At 44.2% G+C, this 20,232-nt stretch overlaps 1 protein-coding gene across 1 annotated transcript in view; it reads left to right on the top strand.

Annotated features, from left to right (window-relative positions):
- CNST (consortin, connexin sorting protein) overlaps positions 1–20,232 on the top strand; it is a 233,628-nt gene that overhangs the window by 90,786 nt on the left and 122,610 nt on the right. The window contains exon 6 of the mRNA XM_068231951.1: positions 18,796–18,910. Within this exon, the coding sequence (XP_068088052.1) occupies positions 18,796–18,910 (115 nt within the window). The remainder of the gene's footprint in view (positions 1–18,795; positions 18,911–20,232) is intronic.

Below are 20,232 nucleotides of genomic sequence, written 5' to 3'. Positions count from 1 at the left end.
ATGGGCTACCATAGTCTCAGACTCTATCTGTTACTCTGCTCGTGCCCCACCTCGTTCCTGGTCCGTGTGGACTGCGCTGACTCCTGCGAAGGGGTCAGCGAGTCCTCCTAGTTCTGCTCTTGTTCTAGAAGTTGTTACTTGCTTGTCTTGTGTCATATATTGGTTCATCGCCAATATATACGCATACTTGCGCATTTTGTTATTTTCCTTGTATCCGTGTTACGTTGATATATCAGTGTTGCTGATATATACGTACACGAACTGTTCATTTCCTGTGTTCAGTTAGTCAGTTTTCCAGCACGTTTTGGTAGTTTGCGCGTATCGTGAACACCCGTGCTGAGCTAGTTATCCTGTTCCTGGTCCTGTTTGTGGATTGCGTTCATCTCTGCGAAGAGATAACGAATCCTTCTGAATCCTGTTCTGTTACTGTTTGTGGATTGCGTTCATCTCTGCGAAGAGATAGCGAATCCTTCTGAGTCCTGTTCCCTGTATTACTCCAGTCCTAGTCAGCGTTCCTGCTTATGTCATATATCGGTTCATTGCCGATATATACATATGTTAGTCAGACCTTACAAATAGTTTCATTGATAGCTGTAATTGTAATACGCTAGGAAAACATACTTATTGTATATTTATCTGTGTTACGTTCATCTATCTCGATCCTGCTATTTCCTGTCTCTCCTGTCCTGTCTTTGTGAGGCACGCCATCGCCGCAACGCATTGGCTGCCTCATTTCAGTCTGTCTGGTTTTGGACGCTTGCTGTCGCTAAGTAATCGCTAGCTAGCAAGCGTTCATTCTGTCTACCTGTCCTGATCTCCTCAGTCCTGGTTTATGCGCTCAGCGCTACTTTGCGCTGAGACGTTATTACGAAAGTGTTTGTGGCTGTTCAGATCTGCACCGGCTCTGTGCACCACAATCTCCTATTAGAGTCAGTCCTCTCCTCCACTAAACTGGGGATATCCTGATCCCTTGTGCTGGTGTGTGTACCTCCTTCACGTCAGCTTATGTGTTGTATGCTGACTGTGGAGATTACACCCCCAAGCTTAACAGTACGAATGAACATGACTTCAGTCAGCAGCCATGTTCATTCATAAAAATGAAAGTAAAAGTTATAGTAAAAAAATGATCCAACACTTCCTGGCCACACAGAATAGTGTGTAGCACCATCTTCTAAAATTAAAGTACATTTTAAAAATGTCCAATATTTATTAACCCCTTCTAACACCCTTCCCCCTAGTTCCCAAAATAAAACCCTTGTAAAAATAACAAAACAAAAAAAAAACATAAATGGTTACCTTAGGGACTCAGCATTTCAATGTGCTTTTTTTAATATTTACTTCTTTGCCACAATTTGTGAGTTTAATGCTAAGCCTTGCTGAATAACCTTGCTACATCATAAAATTGTTTAATTAATCCTAAGTACAACACAGCTACAAAGGACATCTCACATGGAGCTGTGAGAAGAAATACAATTCAGGTACTTTACGTCTTCTGTGAAGGAGGGGGGAGCAGAAGTGATAGCGACATTTGTAAAGTGCTTTTCTCCCATAGGACTCAAAGTGAATAAGCAAACTTGGAGAGTATTCTCCATTTTACATGTAGCCAGTGGAGTGAGTGAAGAATCCGTGAACAGCCCTAAGGACACTCTCTGTGTTCTGTCATTCAAGAAACAACTGAACCACTGGAGGACTAAGCCATTGACGCCACAGTATTTCTGCAACCTGTTGAGCAAGATTTCATAGTCAGCTGTATCAAAAGCTGCAGAGATCTAACAGGATTAGGATGGAACATTCCATAGCTACATACACACCGCCTGAAACCCGGTTGAGGGGGTTATAAAGGCTGCCTCGGTCGATAATGCAGCATGTGCATAACAGCCTCCGTTCCCTCTCAATGGCTCGCCCAGCAATCCGTCTTTGTGGTTCACTACAGCTGAGTGATGGCTAACAGCATTGTTCTCCTCACTCATCCTGTCGCATGACACCTCTTTGGCTCCCTCCACCCCTACCTGCGTAGAACAGAACTCGCTGTTCGCTTGCAAGAGAGTGGCACATCTGCACAGCCTCTGCCCTGCAATGCAACCCGATGGATTGGGTCCTGATTCCTGTCGGTGGACATTGATTGAACGTGTGTACGGGGCTTGTTTCTTGACATGAGAAGATACTTGAAGACTTGGATGAGGGCTGTTTTATAGCTGTGGTGTTTCTTGAAACCAGATTGTAGAGGGTCAAATATGTTGTTTTCTGAGAGCCTGGCTTCAAGTTTCAGATAGACACTTTTTTTTAAATAGCTTTACCTAAAAAAAGGGAGGTTGGAGACCGGTCTGTAGCTGCTCATTGCGTCTGGATCCATGGAAGGTTTTTTTGAGAAAGGGCATGATGATTCCTTCTTTTAGATACAGTTGACTATTTTGCAAAATGCGGGTCCAAAAAGGCCAGGGTGCTGGTTGCAGGTTGTCTGGAGGAGGTGAAGGAGGAGGTTTGATGTCTTCTTTACTCATTCCTATAAAATCAAACCATAGTGTTAGGTTGTTCCTACATCCATTAACCATTTAGCAGCCAAATAAAGTTTTACTTTTTGGCTGCAGGGCCAATTTTTTTTCCTTTCGCTGAGGAAGTATACTTTCCCCAGCCTGGAAGTTTAGCAGAGCATGTGGTGGCAATGACGTTTCATACATACCTGTCCAGACAGCTGGATCGGATTTTTCTTCCTCCAGCGCAGTGGTGGTGTACTCCCGACATAATCGCGGTTCCAGTCACATGATATGACGTGAACGAAATACAGCAGATCAGGTCAGTGTTACAGTGCAACCCGGTGATGGAAGAGTCTCTTCCATCATGCCTCTTCCACCACCTGGTGGCACTGTAATGCTGACATGGTCTTCTGGATCCAGATCACATGTCATATCGTGATTAGGACCCAGAAGACCTGCCAGAAGTTCAGAGCTGCTGATGGAGGAAGAGAAGAAGCCATTCGAAACAGGTAATTATTTCTACTTGCTGCCACATACTCGTTTGGCTGCACTAGGCAGCCAAAAAAGATATTCTGACAGAGGCTCACACTGCACCAGCAACTTTCAAACAAAACATTTTGTTTGAAGCGGTGAAGCTGCTAATGGGTTAAAAGGCATTACATAATACTTAAATGCTGTAGACTGAATGAAAGACTGTATAGAGGAAACATTGGCCCATATGCAATTAACTTTTTCCCCTTAGCTAGATATTTTTCATCTTTTTTTTAAAACTAACTTTTAAGCATTTTACAATTGAAAAAAAGTACCCAAAAGTTGGTGAAAAAGTACTATCAAACTTATTTTTTTCTTGCTTGCTGATGGCTTATTAAAAGGCATTTTATGACAAGTTGTGAAAATTTTACCTAGGAGAAAACTCAGGAGAAAAAGTTAATTGTACATGGGCCATTGTCACTAAAGTAGCAGGCAAACTTCTAACATACATGCTTTGAGGAATTTATACTAAGTTTTTGACACTGTCAACTGTGTGAAATAATTGCACAGAGTTGTGCCAACTTTCGCGATCTTCTTTGATAGAGGATATTTTCTTAGTGATCGCTTTTTGATATCTTTTCAGGTGAGAGGTTAGGGTGTGTTAGTCTTTTAAGACGTGAGCTTTGTGTCATTGACTCACTAGTCCATGGGTGCCCAATAGGTCTATCGTGATCTACCGGTAGATCGCGACCGCCTGTTTGGTAGATTGCAGCCATTTGGCCATCTCACATTCAATTTTGTGGCCGGCAGCTGTCAGATTCTGCTGCTGGCCGCTGGCCAATCTGAAGAGGCGGCGAGGAGAGGTGGCCAATAGGAGAGAAGCGGTGCAGCTGGAGAGGAGGAAGCCAGGGTGGCGCTGGACACACTGCATCCTGCTCCCTTCACCCGCCAGAGCGTTCCTTCAGCCGCCGATATGCACTCCAGCCAGCCACGGCTGAAGGAGGGGAGAGCAGGACGAGCCCGCCGCTGGAACTGGAGGGAGGTAAGTGGCCCAGACCTCTACACCTAACTACACTGTACCTGGCTACCTATACAGAACGCCCTTACACCTAACTACACTATACCTGGCTACCTATACAGAAGGCCCCTATACCTAACTACACTATACCTGGCTACTTATTCAAAACGCTCCTACACCTAACTACACTATACCTGGCTACATATACAGAAGGCACCTACATATACACCTAGCTATATATACTGAAGGCAACCACACCTAACTGATATACCTGGCTATCTATACAGAATGCCCCTACACCTAACTACACTATACCTGGCTACCTATACAGAACGCCCCTACACCTAACTACACTATGCTTGGCTACATATACAGAAGGCCCCTACACCTAGCTATATATACTGAGGGCAACTACACCTAACTGCTATACCTGGCTACCTATATAGAACGCCCCTATACCTAACTACACTATACCTGGCTACCTATACAAAACGCTCCTACACCTAACTACACTATACCTGGCTACATATACAGAAGGCACCTACATATACACCTAGCTATATATACTGAAGGCAACCACACCTAACTGTTATACCTGGCTATCTATACAGAACGCCCCTACACCTAACTACACTATACCTGGCTACCTATACAGAAAGCACCCACACCTAACTACACTATACTTGGCTACATATACAGAAGGCCCCTATACCTAGCTATATATACTGAGGGCAACTTACCTGACTGCTATACCTGGCTATTTATACAGAAGGACCCTACACGTAGCTATATATACTGAGGGCAACTACACCTAACTGCTATACCTGACTACCTATACAGAAGGCCCCTACACCTAGCTATATATACTGAAGGCACCTAACTACACTATACCTGGCTACCTATACTGAAGGCGCCTACAACTAGCTATCTATATTGAAGGCACCTATACCTATTTTACCTATACTGAACTCACCTATACCTAGCTACCTAAATGTTGGTAGATCCCCTGGACTCAACAAATTGTAAAGTGGCTCGTGAGCCGAAAGTGTGGGCACCCCTACTCTAGTCTGTGCTCTTCTTTCTTCATTTCCTGGGTTCTGTGGATTGCAAAAAAAAAACCAGACACTTACCTAGGGCTTCTATCGGCCCCCTGTAGCTGTCATGTCCCACGCCGGCACCGATCAATTATTCGTCTTAACAAGACGAATAGTGCGCGCCTGCGTCTCAGGGAGCTTACTGCGCACAGTAAGCTCCCAGAGATGCAAGCACGCGTTTGGCCGCGCATCCGCAGTCTGGCTAAAGGACTATTCAGACTGGGACCGGCGGCTGGGAACGGAGGATTGGAGGATGACGGCGCGGGACATGACAGCTACAGTGGGCTGATAGAAGCATCAGGTAAGTGTCTGTTTTAGTTTTTTGTATCAAAAAAACGCCTTTAAAGAGGAACTCCAGTGAAAATAATAAAAAAAAGTGCTTCATCTTTACAATAATTATGTATAAATGATTTAGTCAGTGTTAGCCCATTGAAAAATCTTTTAAATCCCTTATTTACATTTTGACATTTATCACATGGTGACATTTTTACTGCTGGCAGGTGATGTAGCTGCTGCTTGCTTTTTTGGCAGTTGGAAACAGCTGTAAACAGCTATTTCCCACAATGCAACAAGGTTCACAGACAGGAAACTGCCAGGGGTACCATGGTCCTCAAAGTTTCTTGTGGGAGGGGTTTCACCACAATATCAGCCATACAGAGCCCCCTGATGATCCGTTTGTGAAAAAGAATGGATTTCTCATGTAAAAGGGGGTATCAGCTACTGATTGGGATGAACTTCAATTCTTGGTCACGGTTTCTCTTTAAATAAGCTATCAAACCACCATACATGGTGTAGGCTTGATATGTACTGGAGCAGTTAGGTTTAGTCCATCTGAATATTAGAATACCAACTGACAACAGCTGACATTCCAATAGGAAAGCAGCTGGCAGATGCTTAAAAAATGGCATTTAAGAGACATTTCTTTATAGGACAGCTGGAGTGAGAAGTATATGGAAGCTGTCATATTTATTTCCTTTTAACAACTTCGCATCCAGACCTTGTTTTCCCCTAATGGACCAGAGCAGTTTTGACGCTTTAGCTGTGTTCCTTTTTAATCAGCAATAACTTCATCTGTACTCGTGCCACTTAAATGATCTATATATTGTTTTTTTCAAGACAAACTAAGCTTTTATTGGGGGATATTTGGTCGCAAGTAAAAGGTTCTTCTCTATGCATTTTAATGGTCAAAAGTGGAAAAAAATTTAAAAAATGCATTATTTCTCAATTTTGACCAATTCCCGTTTAAAAATAAAAAGTGCTACTGACATAAAATCTTTGCCAGTAGTTTATGTCCACCCAGTATAGATATCCAGATGTGTCCCCAGTATCACCCCCCCCAAGTATAGCCAGATGTGTCCCCAATATCTGCCCCCCCAGCATAGCCAGATGTGTCCCCTGTGTTTGCCACCCCCAGAATAGATTGACAGATGCATCCCCAGGAATAGTGCCCCTCTTTATAGCCAGATGTGTCCCCGGGATCAGCATTACCCCATTATAGCCAGATGTACCCCCAGGATTAGCGCTGCCCCCCATTATAGCCAAATGTGCCCCCAGTATGTTATGGCCCCCCAGGTGCCCAGATGTGCCATATTATTAAGTCCCTCCTCACCTCAGTTACCCAGATCCCCCCCCCCAGTCAGTTTAACACCCCCCTTTACATATCCCCCCCCCCCCAAGAATCGATAGCCAGATGTCCTCTGCCCCAATCAGCAGCCCCCTCCTTGCACAGATCATTAAAAAAAAATCCACTAGCAAGCAGCCTCTCTCAACTTCCACTATGTTATCAACCCAAAATCCACCCTCTGAATGAAACACCTCCAGTAACACATCACCTATACATTACAGTGCACCTTGTAACAAACATAAAAGTGACAGCTGCGGTGAACAGCAATACCACCGCAGCTGCCTCTATCCCTTTGCCTAGCAGTCTGTCCGGTGCTCAAGCGTCTAGCACGCTGAGGATGGGTTTGTCAGCAGTACATAGGGTTGCAATGTCACGCGCGCACAGACGAGACCTTTATGCGGGGAGGGGGCGTGTCAGCTGACCGGCCGGTCGGCTGACGTCAGAGGAGACGCTCGGCGCTCCTCATTGGTTGATGAGAAGGGGCGTGCCGGAGGGGTCTCCTCTGCTTCTTAAGCCTCTCGGAATCACTCGCAACTTGTCTGCTGTTGCGAATACTTCGTGTTAGCGCTCAGACCTTAGATAGATCTGGTGTGCTTTGATCCGGGAGGAAACCGGGGATTTCACACAGTGTTAGGATTTTGATAGCCATAATCATTATTTAATATTGTATTATCTGTGTATGACTCTTGCTTATTCTGACCATTCTTACTCTCAGTGACTCTGCACTTCTGCCCATCTAATCTAGTTGCTGACTCTGCCTGTTATAACCTTCTTGCCTTTGTCTTCTGACTTTGTACCGTATCTGCCAGTCTGTTGCCAACTCGTTTAGTCTGACTACTCTAATCTCACCAGAGGGCCCTTGTTTCTGGTGAGGGGTTCAGTACTGTTGGTGCCCACCAGCTCCTCTGGTGTGGCATAGCTAAACCTATCAGTACTACTGTTGCACCAAGCACTATACTTCACCATCACAGTAACTGTCTGTATACTTGTATTATTGGTGATTCTGCAGATCATCATATAATCAGGTATCTATCTACATTATAGGTGATACTGCAGATCACCTAATAATCAGAATTCTGTTACTTGCTGACACCAATCGTTACAGAACAGCAGACCAAAATGTCTATGGACGCACTTGGTGCAGCCAAGTTGGGGCCTTGACCACAGCAGTAAACAATTTAACCATGCTGGTCAATACCCAACAGACACAGATCACCCAGCTGTCTGGAGTAGTGCAAGCTCTCCAGCCAGCAACCGCATCAGTGCAGTCCCCTCTTGTTGTTGATCTGAAAATGCCTCTCCCTGCAAAGTTTTCAGGGCACAAATCTGACTTTCAGAATTTCAGAAATCGTTGTCTCTCTTACTTTGAGATGAGACCTATTTCATCAGCAACAGAAAGTCAGAGGGTGACCCTTATTAAAACCTTATTATCAGGGGATTCACAGACATGGGCATACAGTCTTCTCAGTGAACATGAGGCACTATCTTCAGTCCAGGAATTTTTTAAGACTATGGCTATATATACGATGATCCAGATATCGCAGTTACTGCTGAAAGGAAGCTAAAATCCCTCAGACAGGGACCGAATACGGTGGGAACCTATGCTGCAGAATTTAGAAAGTGGGCTTTATTAGATTGTTTTTTAACGGGATTGTCTGACCCGGTCTCTGATGTGATGTTAGCTCATCCTGAGCCTAAAACTGTCGATGAAGCGATTGCATTGGCGGTAAAGATTGATCGAAGCATTCGTTATCAGAGGCAGACTCGTGGGAAATACTCTGTGAGATCTGGTGCTAGAGTCTATCTGGCACTTTCTCCTCTGGATGAACCGATGCAAATCGGACATTCCAAATTGTCAGAGGTAGAGAGAAATCGCAGACGGACAGAGAGAGACTGTTTATACTGTGCAGAAAGGGTCATGTAGTACAGAACTGCCCTAAGATGTCGGGAAACGCTGCCGCCTAGGTTTAGTTAGAGGTACTACCCTAGGCGAGTCAGCATTACCTCAGAACAGGGGAGGTGTAAGCGATTATCTGTTAATCACCTGGGAGGGTCAAGTTCGGTCCACTCAGGCGTTTGTGGATTCAGCCTCTGCAGCCAATTTTATAGACTATGACTTTGTTAAAAAATTGGGAATTCCCCTAATCCCATTAGACAGACAGATCTTGGTGACAGCTGTGGATGATTCTCCCCTGCAGTGTAAACAGCCTCTTTCTCAGACCCCTGTACTGTTGTGTCATGTAGGGGTATTACATAAAGAAAAATTAAAGTTTTTTTGTGCTTCAAATGGCAACCTCCACTGTGATCCTTGGGATGCCGTGGTTGCAAAAGCATTCTCTTCAGATTGACTGGAGTTCCGGCCAGCTGGTCCTCCTTTTGTCATCATCATTGTATGGAGACAGTTGCTGTTTGCGCCACCAAGGTTCAGGTGGAAGAGGTGCCTAAGCAATATGCAGAATTTGCAGATGTGTCCCAAGTCTGCAGACAAACTTCCCCTACACCGAAGTTTTGACTGTCCTATTGAGTTACGGTCAGGTTGTATGCCCCCTAGGGGGGTCACTTGTATAACCTTTCCGGTCCTGAAAAACTTGCTATGCAGGATTACAATAAAGAAAACCTGGCCAAAGGGTTTATCCGTCCTTCTAAGTCTCTGGCCGGAGCAGGGTTCTTTTTTGTCCAGAAAAAGGATGGTGGCCTTCGGCCGTGTATTGATTATCAGGGATTGAATAAGATTACCGTAAAAAATCGTTACCCACTCCCTCTGATTGATGATTTATTCTCCCAGGTGACTAATGCTAGTATCTTCTCTAAACTCGATTTGAGAGGGGCCTACAACCTGGTACGCATAAGGGAGGGTGACGAATGGAAGCTGGCGTTTAACACGCCCGACGGGCACTACGAGTACCTTGTCATGCCCTTCGGGTTGTGTTAACGCCCCTGCCGTTTTCCAGGAGTTTATCAATGAGGTGTTCAGAGAAGTCCTGGGGAAGTTCGTTCTGGTATATTTGGATGATATACTGATCTTCTCACCTAACTTGACAAAACATAGGGAACATGTAAAGTTTGTTTTGAGAAAACTTAGGCAGCATTTCCTGTATGCTAAGTTAGAGAAATGTCTTTTTGAAGTGTCTGAAGTTCCATTTTTGGGGTATATCATTTCTACCTCTGGTCTTTCCATGGATCCAGGAAAAGTCTCTGCCGTTCTGGAGTGGCCACAACCCTTGGGGTTGAAAGCACTCCAGAGATTCATAGGCTTCGCTAACTATTATAGAAGATTTATTAAGGGATTCTCCTCTGTAGTGGCACCTCTCACCAAGCTCACCAAGAAAGGGGCGGATACTTATAATTGGTCAGCAGAAGCGCACTCTGCCTTTTCATCATTAACCACCTGAGCGGTCTGGACGAGCTCAGCTCGTCCAACACCGCCGGAGGCTGCCGCTCAGGCCCTGCTGGGCCGATTTTAATGAAATAAAAAGCAGCACACGCAGCCGGCACTTTGCCAGCCACGTGTGCTGCCTGATCGCCGCTGCAGCGCGGCGATCCGCCGCGTGCAGCGGCGAAAGAGGGTCCCCCCAGCCGCCCGAGCCCAGCGTAGCCGGAACAAACAGTTCCGGCCAGCGCTAAGGGCTGGATCGGAGGCGGCTGATGTCAGGACGTCGGCTGACATCCATGACGTCACTCCGCTCGTCGCCATGGCGACGAGGTAAGCGAAACACGGAAGGCCGCTCATTGCGGCCTTCCGTGTTACTTCTGGCCGCCGGAGGCGATCGGAAGAACGCCTCCGGAGCGCCCTCTAGTGGGCTTTCATGCAGCCAACTTTCAGTTGGCTGCATGGAATAGTTTTTTTTTTATTTAAAAAAAACCCTCCCGCAGCCGTCCTGGCGATTTAATCAGAACGCCAGGGTGGTTAAAGCAGCTGTTTTGTTCCGCTCCTATCTTGCGGCATGTGGATATCACTCTCCCCTTTATTGTGGAGGTGGATGCATCAGAGGTTGGGGTCGGGGCTATACTGTCACAACACTCTGGTTATCAAGGCAGGTTGCACCCCTGTGCTTTTTTCTCACGTAAGTTCTCCCCTGCCGAGAAAAATTACGATATTGGAAACAGGGAGCTTCTGGCCTTTAAACTTGCATTTGAGGAATGGCGCCATTGGCTCGAGGGGGCAGAACATACAATCACAGTCTATACGGACCATAAGGATTTGGAATACATAGAAGGGGCTAAGAGACTTAGTCCACAACAAGCTTGCTGGTCCCTATTTTTCTCAAGGTTCAGGTTCGTGATTACCTATAAGCCAGGTAGTAAAAATGTTAAAGCAGATGCCTTTGTTTAGATGTTTTGAGCCCGAGACAGTTCAGTCATCAAACCCTGAGAGCATTCTTCCAGAGAAAGTGGTCTTAGCGGCCACTGAGACTTGGGAAAATTGGTCCACCACTTTAGGCCCCTATCAACAAGATGTTTCCGAGGGGAAACCTGAGCTGGGTCTATTTGTACCACTTCCCATTCACCTGCAGATCTTGCAGTTGTTTCATGCACATAAGAATGCAGGGCACCCTGGGGCTGCTCGGACACAGGATTTGCTTTCCAGATGTGTCTGGTGGCCATCTTTGGCTCTCGATTGCAAAGAATTTGTGAAGGATTGTTCCACTTGTGCCAGGAACAAGCCGTCCCGTCAGGCTCCTGTGGGCACTCTGTAATCATTGCCGGTGCCTAAGGAGCCATGGACCCATTTGTCCATGGACTTTGTGGGAGAACTCCCCAGGTCCAAAGGAAAAACGGTCATATGGGTGGTAGTCGACAGGTTCAGCAAGATGGCTCATTTCATTCCTCTGGACGGATTCCCCTTTGTCCAAGAATTGACGGATCTCTTCATTCAGCACATCTTCCGGTTGCATGGCATCCCGCAGAATGCCCTCCCCCCCGTGGTGATTGATGGTGACGCAGTGTAAGTGTTCCTTGCGCAAGCACTCTTAAGTGCACAGGCTCCAGACCCCTCTGTGCAGTGATCAGGTGGATACACGGATCAGCTCCTTGAATTGGGAAATTACATAGATCTAAAAACTCGTTTTTAGATCTATGTGATTGATGGTGAACCTGAGTGGGAGATTGAACAGATTTCGGATTCTCGTCGGGTGAGTAACTCGGTACAGTACCTTGTTCATTGGAAGGGGTATGGGCCTGAAGAGAGGCCTTGGGTGCCGAGTTGTGGCATGCATGCTGAGGAACTTAGGAAAAAGTTTCATTAGTTGCATCCTGAGAAGCCATGCAGGACGTGTCCGGAGTCCATGCCTCGAGGGGGGGGGGTACTGTAACAAACACAAAAGTGACAGCTGCGGTGAACAGCGATACCACCGCAGCTGCCTCTATATCTTTGCCTAGCAGTCTTTCCGGTCCTCGGGCGTCTAGCACGCTGAGGACGGGTTTGTCAGCAGCACATAGGGTTGCAATGTCGCGCGCGCACAGACGAGACCTTTATGCGGGGAGGAGGCGTGTCAGCTGACCGGCCGGTCGGCTGACGTCAGAGGAGATGCTCGGCGCTCCTCATTGGTTGATGAGAAGGGGCGTGCCGGAGGGGTCTCCTCTGCTTCTTAAGCCTCTCGGAATCACTCGCAACTTGTCTGCTGTTGCGCATACTTCGTGTTAGCGCTCAGACCTTAGATAGATCCGGTGTGCTTTGATCCGGGAGGAAACCGGGGATTTCACACAGTGTTAGGATTTTGATAGCCATAATCATTATTTAATATTGTATTATCTGTGTATGACTCTTGCTTATTCTGACCATTCTTACTCTCAGTGACTCTGCACTTCTGCCCATCTGATCTAGTTGCTGACTCTGCCTGTTATAACCTTCTTGCCTTTGTCTTCTGACTTTGTACCGTATCTGCCAGTCTGTTGCCAACTCGTTTAGTCTGACTACTCTACTCTCACCAGAGGGCCCTTGTCTCTGGTGAGGGGTTCAGTACTGTTAGTGCCCACCAGCTCCTCTGGTGTGGCATAGCTAAACCTATCAGTACTACTGTTGCACCAAGCACTATACTTCACCATCACAGTAACTGTCTGTATACTTGTATTATTGGTGATTCTGCAGATCATCATATAATCAGGTATCTATCTGCATTATAGGTGATACTGCAGATCACCTAATAATCAGAATTCTGTTACTTGCTGACACCAATCGTTGCACACCTGTTATCTTCCATCCTGTAACTCTTAACATACATTCAAAACATAGATTCCTTCCTTCATACTAACTTCCTCAACACCCATCACCTGTCAACAGTTCTTTCCCTGTCTTACAACATGCGTTTCTCATGTCTGGTTCAATATCTGCCAGTCCAAGTACCGGGAGTTCCTGCTGCAACATTCTCGACTAGATCTGTAAGATCGTACCCCTCTTCTGTGCTCTCTGTTAGGCCTTTTACAAGGTTTTTCCAAATATTTTCATCGCTGTCATGCAACATATCCATTCTGCTAATCCATTCATTCAATATTGGAGACGTAGAGCTTTTCTAATTGTATGCTATCATAGATTTAGCAACCATGGTCCCTATTTCTTTTATAAGAGATCAGCCAGGGCTATCATATTTATCAGCATAGCTAAATATATAGCTTCTGTGGCTGTTAACTGAAAATGTTCTTTTAACAGGTTACTCAATAAGGTTCGACTATGGGGCAGGACCACATAAATGTGTATAGCTGTTACACCTTCCCGGCCACATCTCCAACACTTATCCCCACCCCGGGCTAATTTATGAAGACAAGTAGGCGTCAAGTACCATCTCAAAATAGTTTTAAATTGAGTGAGCTGTAACCCTGGGTCCTGGACTTTCCAGTTGTTTAGCCATATAGTGGGCCATAACTCATTCAGAGGTGGCACAATAAAGGGGGGGGGGGGGGTGAAACACTCAGTAAATCTTACAAAGTCATAAAGTTTGGATAGCTTTTTTTATAGATTTATATTTAGCAATATATGTTAATTAAAAATATTTATCTTTCCTCACAGCCCCACGATGGAATCTACTTTCTGTAAATAACTACATGATAACTACATGCTTGCATTAATCCCCATGTTTCCTCATGCTTAGAACAGTTTAATAGGCTAGGGATTTCTAATACACGATCGCCCCTCAAATTTATAATACAGGTTTCTAAGCTAAGTTTTTTTTCTTGCAAAACCACTTGTTTTGCATGCCTGGGGAGAATTCTGGGTTCTGATGCTTACTCTAACTTGGCTGACCGCCGTGGGCTCTTATCTATGTGGTTTCTCTACTATTGCAAATGTCATCAGATGGGCACCTCTGTCATTTCAATTTCAAGAATAAATCTTTCCATTAACTATGTCAATTGTGACACAACATATGTGATATACAGTATGTAATATTTTGTACAACTTGCTGTCTGCAATATGTGGGCTGCACTAGTCAAAATCCAAGATCACACATTGGGGAACACTATATTCTTTTGTCTTCCAGGGAGTAGAAAGAGTACGCTGCCCTGTTAGAGGTGGCGATCTCCAGATGCTCCTTCCTTAAAGCGGACCTGAATTCAGTACTTCCTCTCTGCTCTAAAAGATACACAACAGCATAATAACCTTTAAACAAAAAACATTTCTTTGTTACAGCTGATACAAATCCTAAAATAACTCTGCACTGTTTCTACTTCCTTATTCATGGAAGCAGACATATTGATAACAGCCTGTGCTTTCAAATTAGCTTATCTTCCATCTCTGCCGTGGCAGTCATGTGACACGGGAGACATCAAATTTCAACTTGTGATTAGACACAAATGAGGGGGAATTAGACAGGCTAACCTCTCTAAATACATACAGGTTACATTTATCTATGTTTTCCTTCTGTCCTGTGAAAGAGTTCAGCTCCACTTTAAACGAGAAGCCTTCTGAATTGATTTAATGTCTACTATCACTCTAGAAGGTCTTATTACTCGATGTGATCGGAGTCTTATGTATGACTATTGATTATTAACCGCTATTCAGTCATACGTTTCATCTATATCAAACATGCATTTGCACTTTGTATCATTTCATTACTTCTTTGTATATCATTGCCAGGTAATTTCCAACACCTACTTTTGTAATTTTTGTATAAAAATCCAGGTGTTTTTAGAGAGAAACATTGATTTTATTCTTGTACTATGCAAAATGTATCTGCCTCTTTAAAATTTTAAGTGGTTGCAGTCTTTGAGTGGGCAGAGTTTTTTTCCCCACCCTTAAAGAGAACCAGAGATGAAGCACCCTCTTGTATTTTACCTTATAAATCAGTGGGAACATGACAGTAAACACCTAATCTGCCCTTTGTTTCATTGTTCTCTGTTTAATCTGACTGTTATCACGTCTGATAAGAATCCCCGACTGAGAAGTCAGGCTGCTCCGTCTAGCTTTGCTACAGAAAGATTATAGCTAAGTCTGTCTTCTGTGGTGTTATTTCAAGCCCAAGCCTGCCCCCTTGTGGCTTTGCTATAATGACTCAGCAATAATCATTCCCAGCAAAGCCAGATTTAATTGCTCAGTCTGGGATTCTTGTGACTGCTGTTAACAGACACTTTTAGCAGTGAGGAGGAAACAGAGAGCATGGTAAGTGTTTTCTCTAATGTTCTTACTGATATACATGGTAAAATACACAAGGGTGCTTCCTCTCTGGTTCCCTTTAAAAGCGCCACCCTTTTTTTCAGTTTTTTTTTAAACTACGGCTAAGGGCACACCTTGAACCCGACACGCATCAGTTTGATCCTGTGGATGTCGATGTTCTTTCTGAGAATTCTTTCTACTAAAGATAACTGGCTTTTTTACAAACTCAAGCGCAGTTTGCGGATCCTTTCCTTGCAGTTGTCTTTTAAAGCAGACCCAAGCCAAACATTTTTTTAATTAAAAATATTTAGTTGCACCACTCTGACACATCAAAGATAAATAAACACTCCTTCAAGCCCATGAGCATTTCATTGCATGCTTTTCACCCTTCTCTTTTCATAACTAGGGTTATACTGTGGGCAGCCATTAGCAATTCCTCCATTGCTGGACACCATCTACTCCACCAGTTTGCCGGAAAAATCCCGGCAATTTGAAAAGAAGGGAGGGGTTCCTCCAATAAATGTAAAGTATTTTATATTTGTCATCATGCAGCTGAAAAAAGGCTGCTATTTATTATTATAATTTAGAAAATAGATTTTATTTCTAAAATCTTGTATTTTTAATTTGGGTCCACTTAAATACATACTCTAGGGAGATATGTTTGTGCTCCCTATTACATAACTGATAATAGGGAAATTAGAAGAGCAAAATTTTTTTGCTATAGTGCCCCTGTAAAATTGTCAAGGAAATAAATGTGTGACGTTTGCTACCTAACCTTTTCAATACTTATCTCAGGAGAGGGATTCTTTTCCACCATCCTCCACCAGACAGTTCCAGCACTGAGACCCCCAAAGATCACAGGCATGTTGGTATGTGTATCCAAGGAGATAAGTCCTGATTGCAGTGGTAAAGTAATCCGGTTGGCGTGCGCCATTGGGCTGCCAGGCACGCCGGTGCAGGAAACGTACATTGTGACATAGGTGAAGTTTAAGCTCCAAAATGATCATTTTCAAAATCTTTAAAGTCAGCTCACTATATAGCTAATAATGAGGATAAAGTCACGTATAGTAACCAGGCAGCGTGTAGTACACAGGGGAGAGAAGGAAGCAGTAAAAAGTATCTCGAACACCAAGTGAAAAGTCACGATGTCATATACAGGCGAACAACAGGGATGGAGATAGCAGTATGTAGGGCCATAGTATAGTCACTCATACGGAGAGTTTTGATTGCGTGCAGAACGGTTAGTGGTTGGGCGTGTTTCCAGCCAGTCTGCGCTAGCTTCTGGGGTGTTGACAAAATGGACGCGGTCGTTCACCACCACACACAGCTTAGAAGGGTAGAGCATAGCATAGACCAGGCATTGATCACGCAGCTTCTTTTTGATGTTGATGAAAGTTGCTCTTTGTTTTTGTAGATCGATTGAGTAGTCAGGGTATAACGAGATGCAGGCGTTTTTATAGCTTATTTCACCCTTGGCGTGGGCTTCTTTGCGAATTGCATCACAATCTCTGATGTTTAAAAGTGTCATAATAAATATGCGAGGGGGTGAATCCCGGTGGTGGAACCTTGGGAGATACTCGGTGCGCACGTTCTATATTAAAGGCGGTGGAGAAAGTCTCCCTGCCAAACACATCAATGAGTAGCTTCTCCGCAAAGATCTCCGGAGAGTTACCTTCAAGCTTTTCTGGTAGGCCCACTATACGGATGTTAGAACGCCTGTTGCGGTTCTACAGATCCTCTTGGCCTTCCCATAGTTTTAACTTCGGTCTGGGTCTGCGAAATGTCACGCTGTGCAGGCGGCATATGGTCCTCAAGGTGGCTGACTCTCTCTTTTGCCTCCGTCACTCGGGTTCGGAGCGACTGCATGTCAGCTCTGAGGAGGAGGGAGACATCCGATCTCACCTCCTCCAATTTAGTGGTAATAGTTGTAAGGTCTGCTTGGCAAGTTGTGATACCTTGCATAATTTGCTGGAGTGACGGAGCTGGCGCTTCAGTGTCTGAGGCCTCGTCGTCATCAGTGGCTGGATAGTGTACTGGTTAAGGGTTCCGCCTTTGACATGGGAGACCAGGGTTCGAATCCTGGCTAGGTCAAGTACCTATTCAGTAAGGAGTTCAAGGCAAGACTCCCTAACACTGCAGGGTGGCCTCCTGAGCGCGTCCCAGTGGCTGCAGCTCTTGAGCGCTTTGAGTCCGACAGGAGAAAAGCGCTATACAAATGTTCGGATTATTATTATTATCTTGATTTTCGTGACGGAACTTTGCTAGCTTGGCAGCTGCTTCGGAGCGGTATGACAGAGTTCACCAGCAGCAGGTAAGCAGCAGGAGCAAAGTTGTAGGCGAGTTGGTGTGGGAAATAAAGCATAGGATAGCTATTATCGGACGCTATGGTACGTTAGAAGAATGTGAGTGAATTGTCAAGTGAGCAGGGCATGATATCCTGATGACAGCGGAAGGCCGAAACTAGTCGGAACGAAAGCGGGCAACGCTGCACACACCGCACACCGCAAGTATTTTGGAATAGTACCACATAGAGTGGGAAGTGTACTAGCCTGAAGGGTCTCTACTGGAGTAGGACCCTCTGAATGTGAGTGTACTTTGCTGTGCTTGTGGAAAAGTTTTTACTCAAATAAATATGTCTTTGGAATAATTCCAATGAGAGATTCCCTTTTCTGCTTATATTGTGCACTGAGCTGCACCTTAGGTATATAAAGACCTTGCATGGGATCTCTGGAGGTGGAAGAAGTGAATTGCCAATATCCTGAGGTGGATCACTTGAGCGATGCTGTTTTACTGACAAGATTTGCTTTGGATGAAAAGTATACATCCGTGGAGTAGCTTCAGTGTGACACTTGAAGGAACTTATAGCTGGTATTGTGGGGCGCCTCTTGAAACATTGCTATTTATGAAGCCCTGTACACACCTCTGAACTGTGCCCGCCAGATCCTCCCTGATACATTGGCGAGTGATCTGCCTAGTGGATCAAACTAGCTGAGCACTAGCGCTATGCCCACTCAAAACCAACAGAACATGTTATTACCCTGATTTGCAACAGAACATTTCCTTACCCTGGAGGCTAGTGACTTGTCTGTACAGCATCAGGCCTTGAAGCACCCTTTAGAGATTACGCGGCACTTACTATTTGCAAATACCTTCTTTTTTTGGAGTTTTGTATTGAATTGTTTTAAATTCAGTAAAGTAAACCCCCCTCTAATGTGTGTAGCAAACTATAACTTTTAGATAGTCCGGCTAGAACCAATTATCATGTACTACGATTAAATGTATATTCGTCAAGGGGTACTTGTGATAATGTTTACTATGCTAGGGGGTACTTGTGATAATGTTTACTATGTCAGGGGGTACTTGGTGAGTACAGGGTTTTAAAAGGGGTACATACCAATATAATGTTGAGAAACACTGATCTATGGGATATATAATTTGTCTGCTACTGTGAGTGTACAGCGATTTGTTTTACCAAGATCATTTGAGTAACTAAAACCATGTTTCATTTCTTCAATATTTTCATTCTGTAGAATCAAAATGGAAGAGAGCAAAGTCTACGTCATTACTCTCGATCAACTATTCTGAACAGGATCTAAGCAGTGAAGAGTTTGAAAGACTTTCTAATATATGCAGCTCACATCATCAGTAAGTTGTCATATGTTGTACTTTTATTTCACTTTCCTGCAGAAAAAAATCCAGAGAACTTAAATGTTATATCTTGTTTACCAAGGTTTGCATTATTTTTAAATGTTATCTACCCCCACACAAGTCTTTACTTTTAAATACAGCAAAGGGAAAAATAGTGTATATGGGTAGTTGGAAATGTTTGGGCTCTTCTGAGCATATTAAATCCTACTAATATTATAAATGGGAAAACTCGGATGTTTGGATGTTTATTACTCGATCACACAAAAACGGCTGATCGGATTTGAATGAAATTTGGCACACAGATAGTACATTACCTGGAATAAAGTATAGGATACTTTTTATAACCATAACCAAAAAGTGGGCGAAGACAAATACAAATTTCACTGGAAAAATGTAAACTGCAGCCATTCTTACACTGTTAATGTTAGGGTTCTCAATCTGTGCACAGTTGGTCGCTGGGTGACTAGGATTAATATTCAAAAAGTGGGTGGAGCCTATAAAAGCCAATCAAAATTCACCTATTGATTTTTAAGGGGAATATTTCATTGCTGCCATTCTTGCACTGTTAATGGTGCAAGCCTCAAACCTGGTACAGTTGGTCATTGGGTGACTGGGGTTTACATTAATAAAAGGGGGTGGAGCCACAAACAGCCAATCTGATTTGTATAATTTTAATTCAAGTTATTGATGCTAAAGACCGCAAATCTCACAAACTTGGACATTGAATAATTGAGTAAGTGTGTGTTAGGGTTAGGAAAAGTGGGAGCAGCCAACACCAGCCAAATACGTAATCGGGCAATGCAGGGTCATCAGTGGGCGGAGAAAAATACAAATTTCACTGATAAATTGTAAACTGCAGCCATTCTTACACTGTTAATGGTAGGGCTGTAAAACTTTGCATAATTGGTCACTGGGTGATAGGGATTAATATTCAGAAAAGTGGGTGGAGCCTACAAAAGCCAATCAAAATTCACCTATTGATTTTCAAGCGGAATATTTCATTGCTGCGATTCTTGCACTGTTAATGGCACAAGCCTCTTGCACTATTAATCACCTGTACATGGTGCAGTTGGCCATTGCGTGATTGGGGTTCAAATTCAGAAAATGGTTGAAGTTACAGCCAATCAGATTTATTTTATTTCAATGCAAATTATTGATGCCAAGTTGAGTATTTGTTAGGGTTAGGAAAAGTGGGCGGAGCCAACACCAGCCAAATACATACCCGGGCAATGCTGGGCCACCATTTTAATAATTTTAAAAGTAGCAAACTATTACAGGGACCTGTGTGTTAGACAACATACACGGTCAAGTTACATTTC

This window comes from Hyperolius riggenbachi, chromosome 4 (genome assembly GCF_040937935.1).
Source record: "Hyperolius riggenbachi isolate aHypRig1 chromosome 4, aHypRig1.pri, whole genome shotgun sequence".
Taxonomy (NCBI): domain Eukaryota; kingdom Metazoa; phylum Chordata; class Amphibia; order Anura; family Hyperoliidae; genus Hyperolius; species Hyperolius riggenbachi.
Note: the sequence above shows the minus strand (reverse complement) of the source record. Positions and strands in the feature narration are given on the sequence as shown.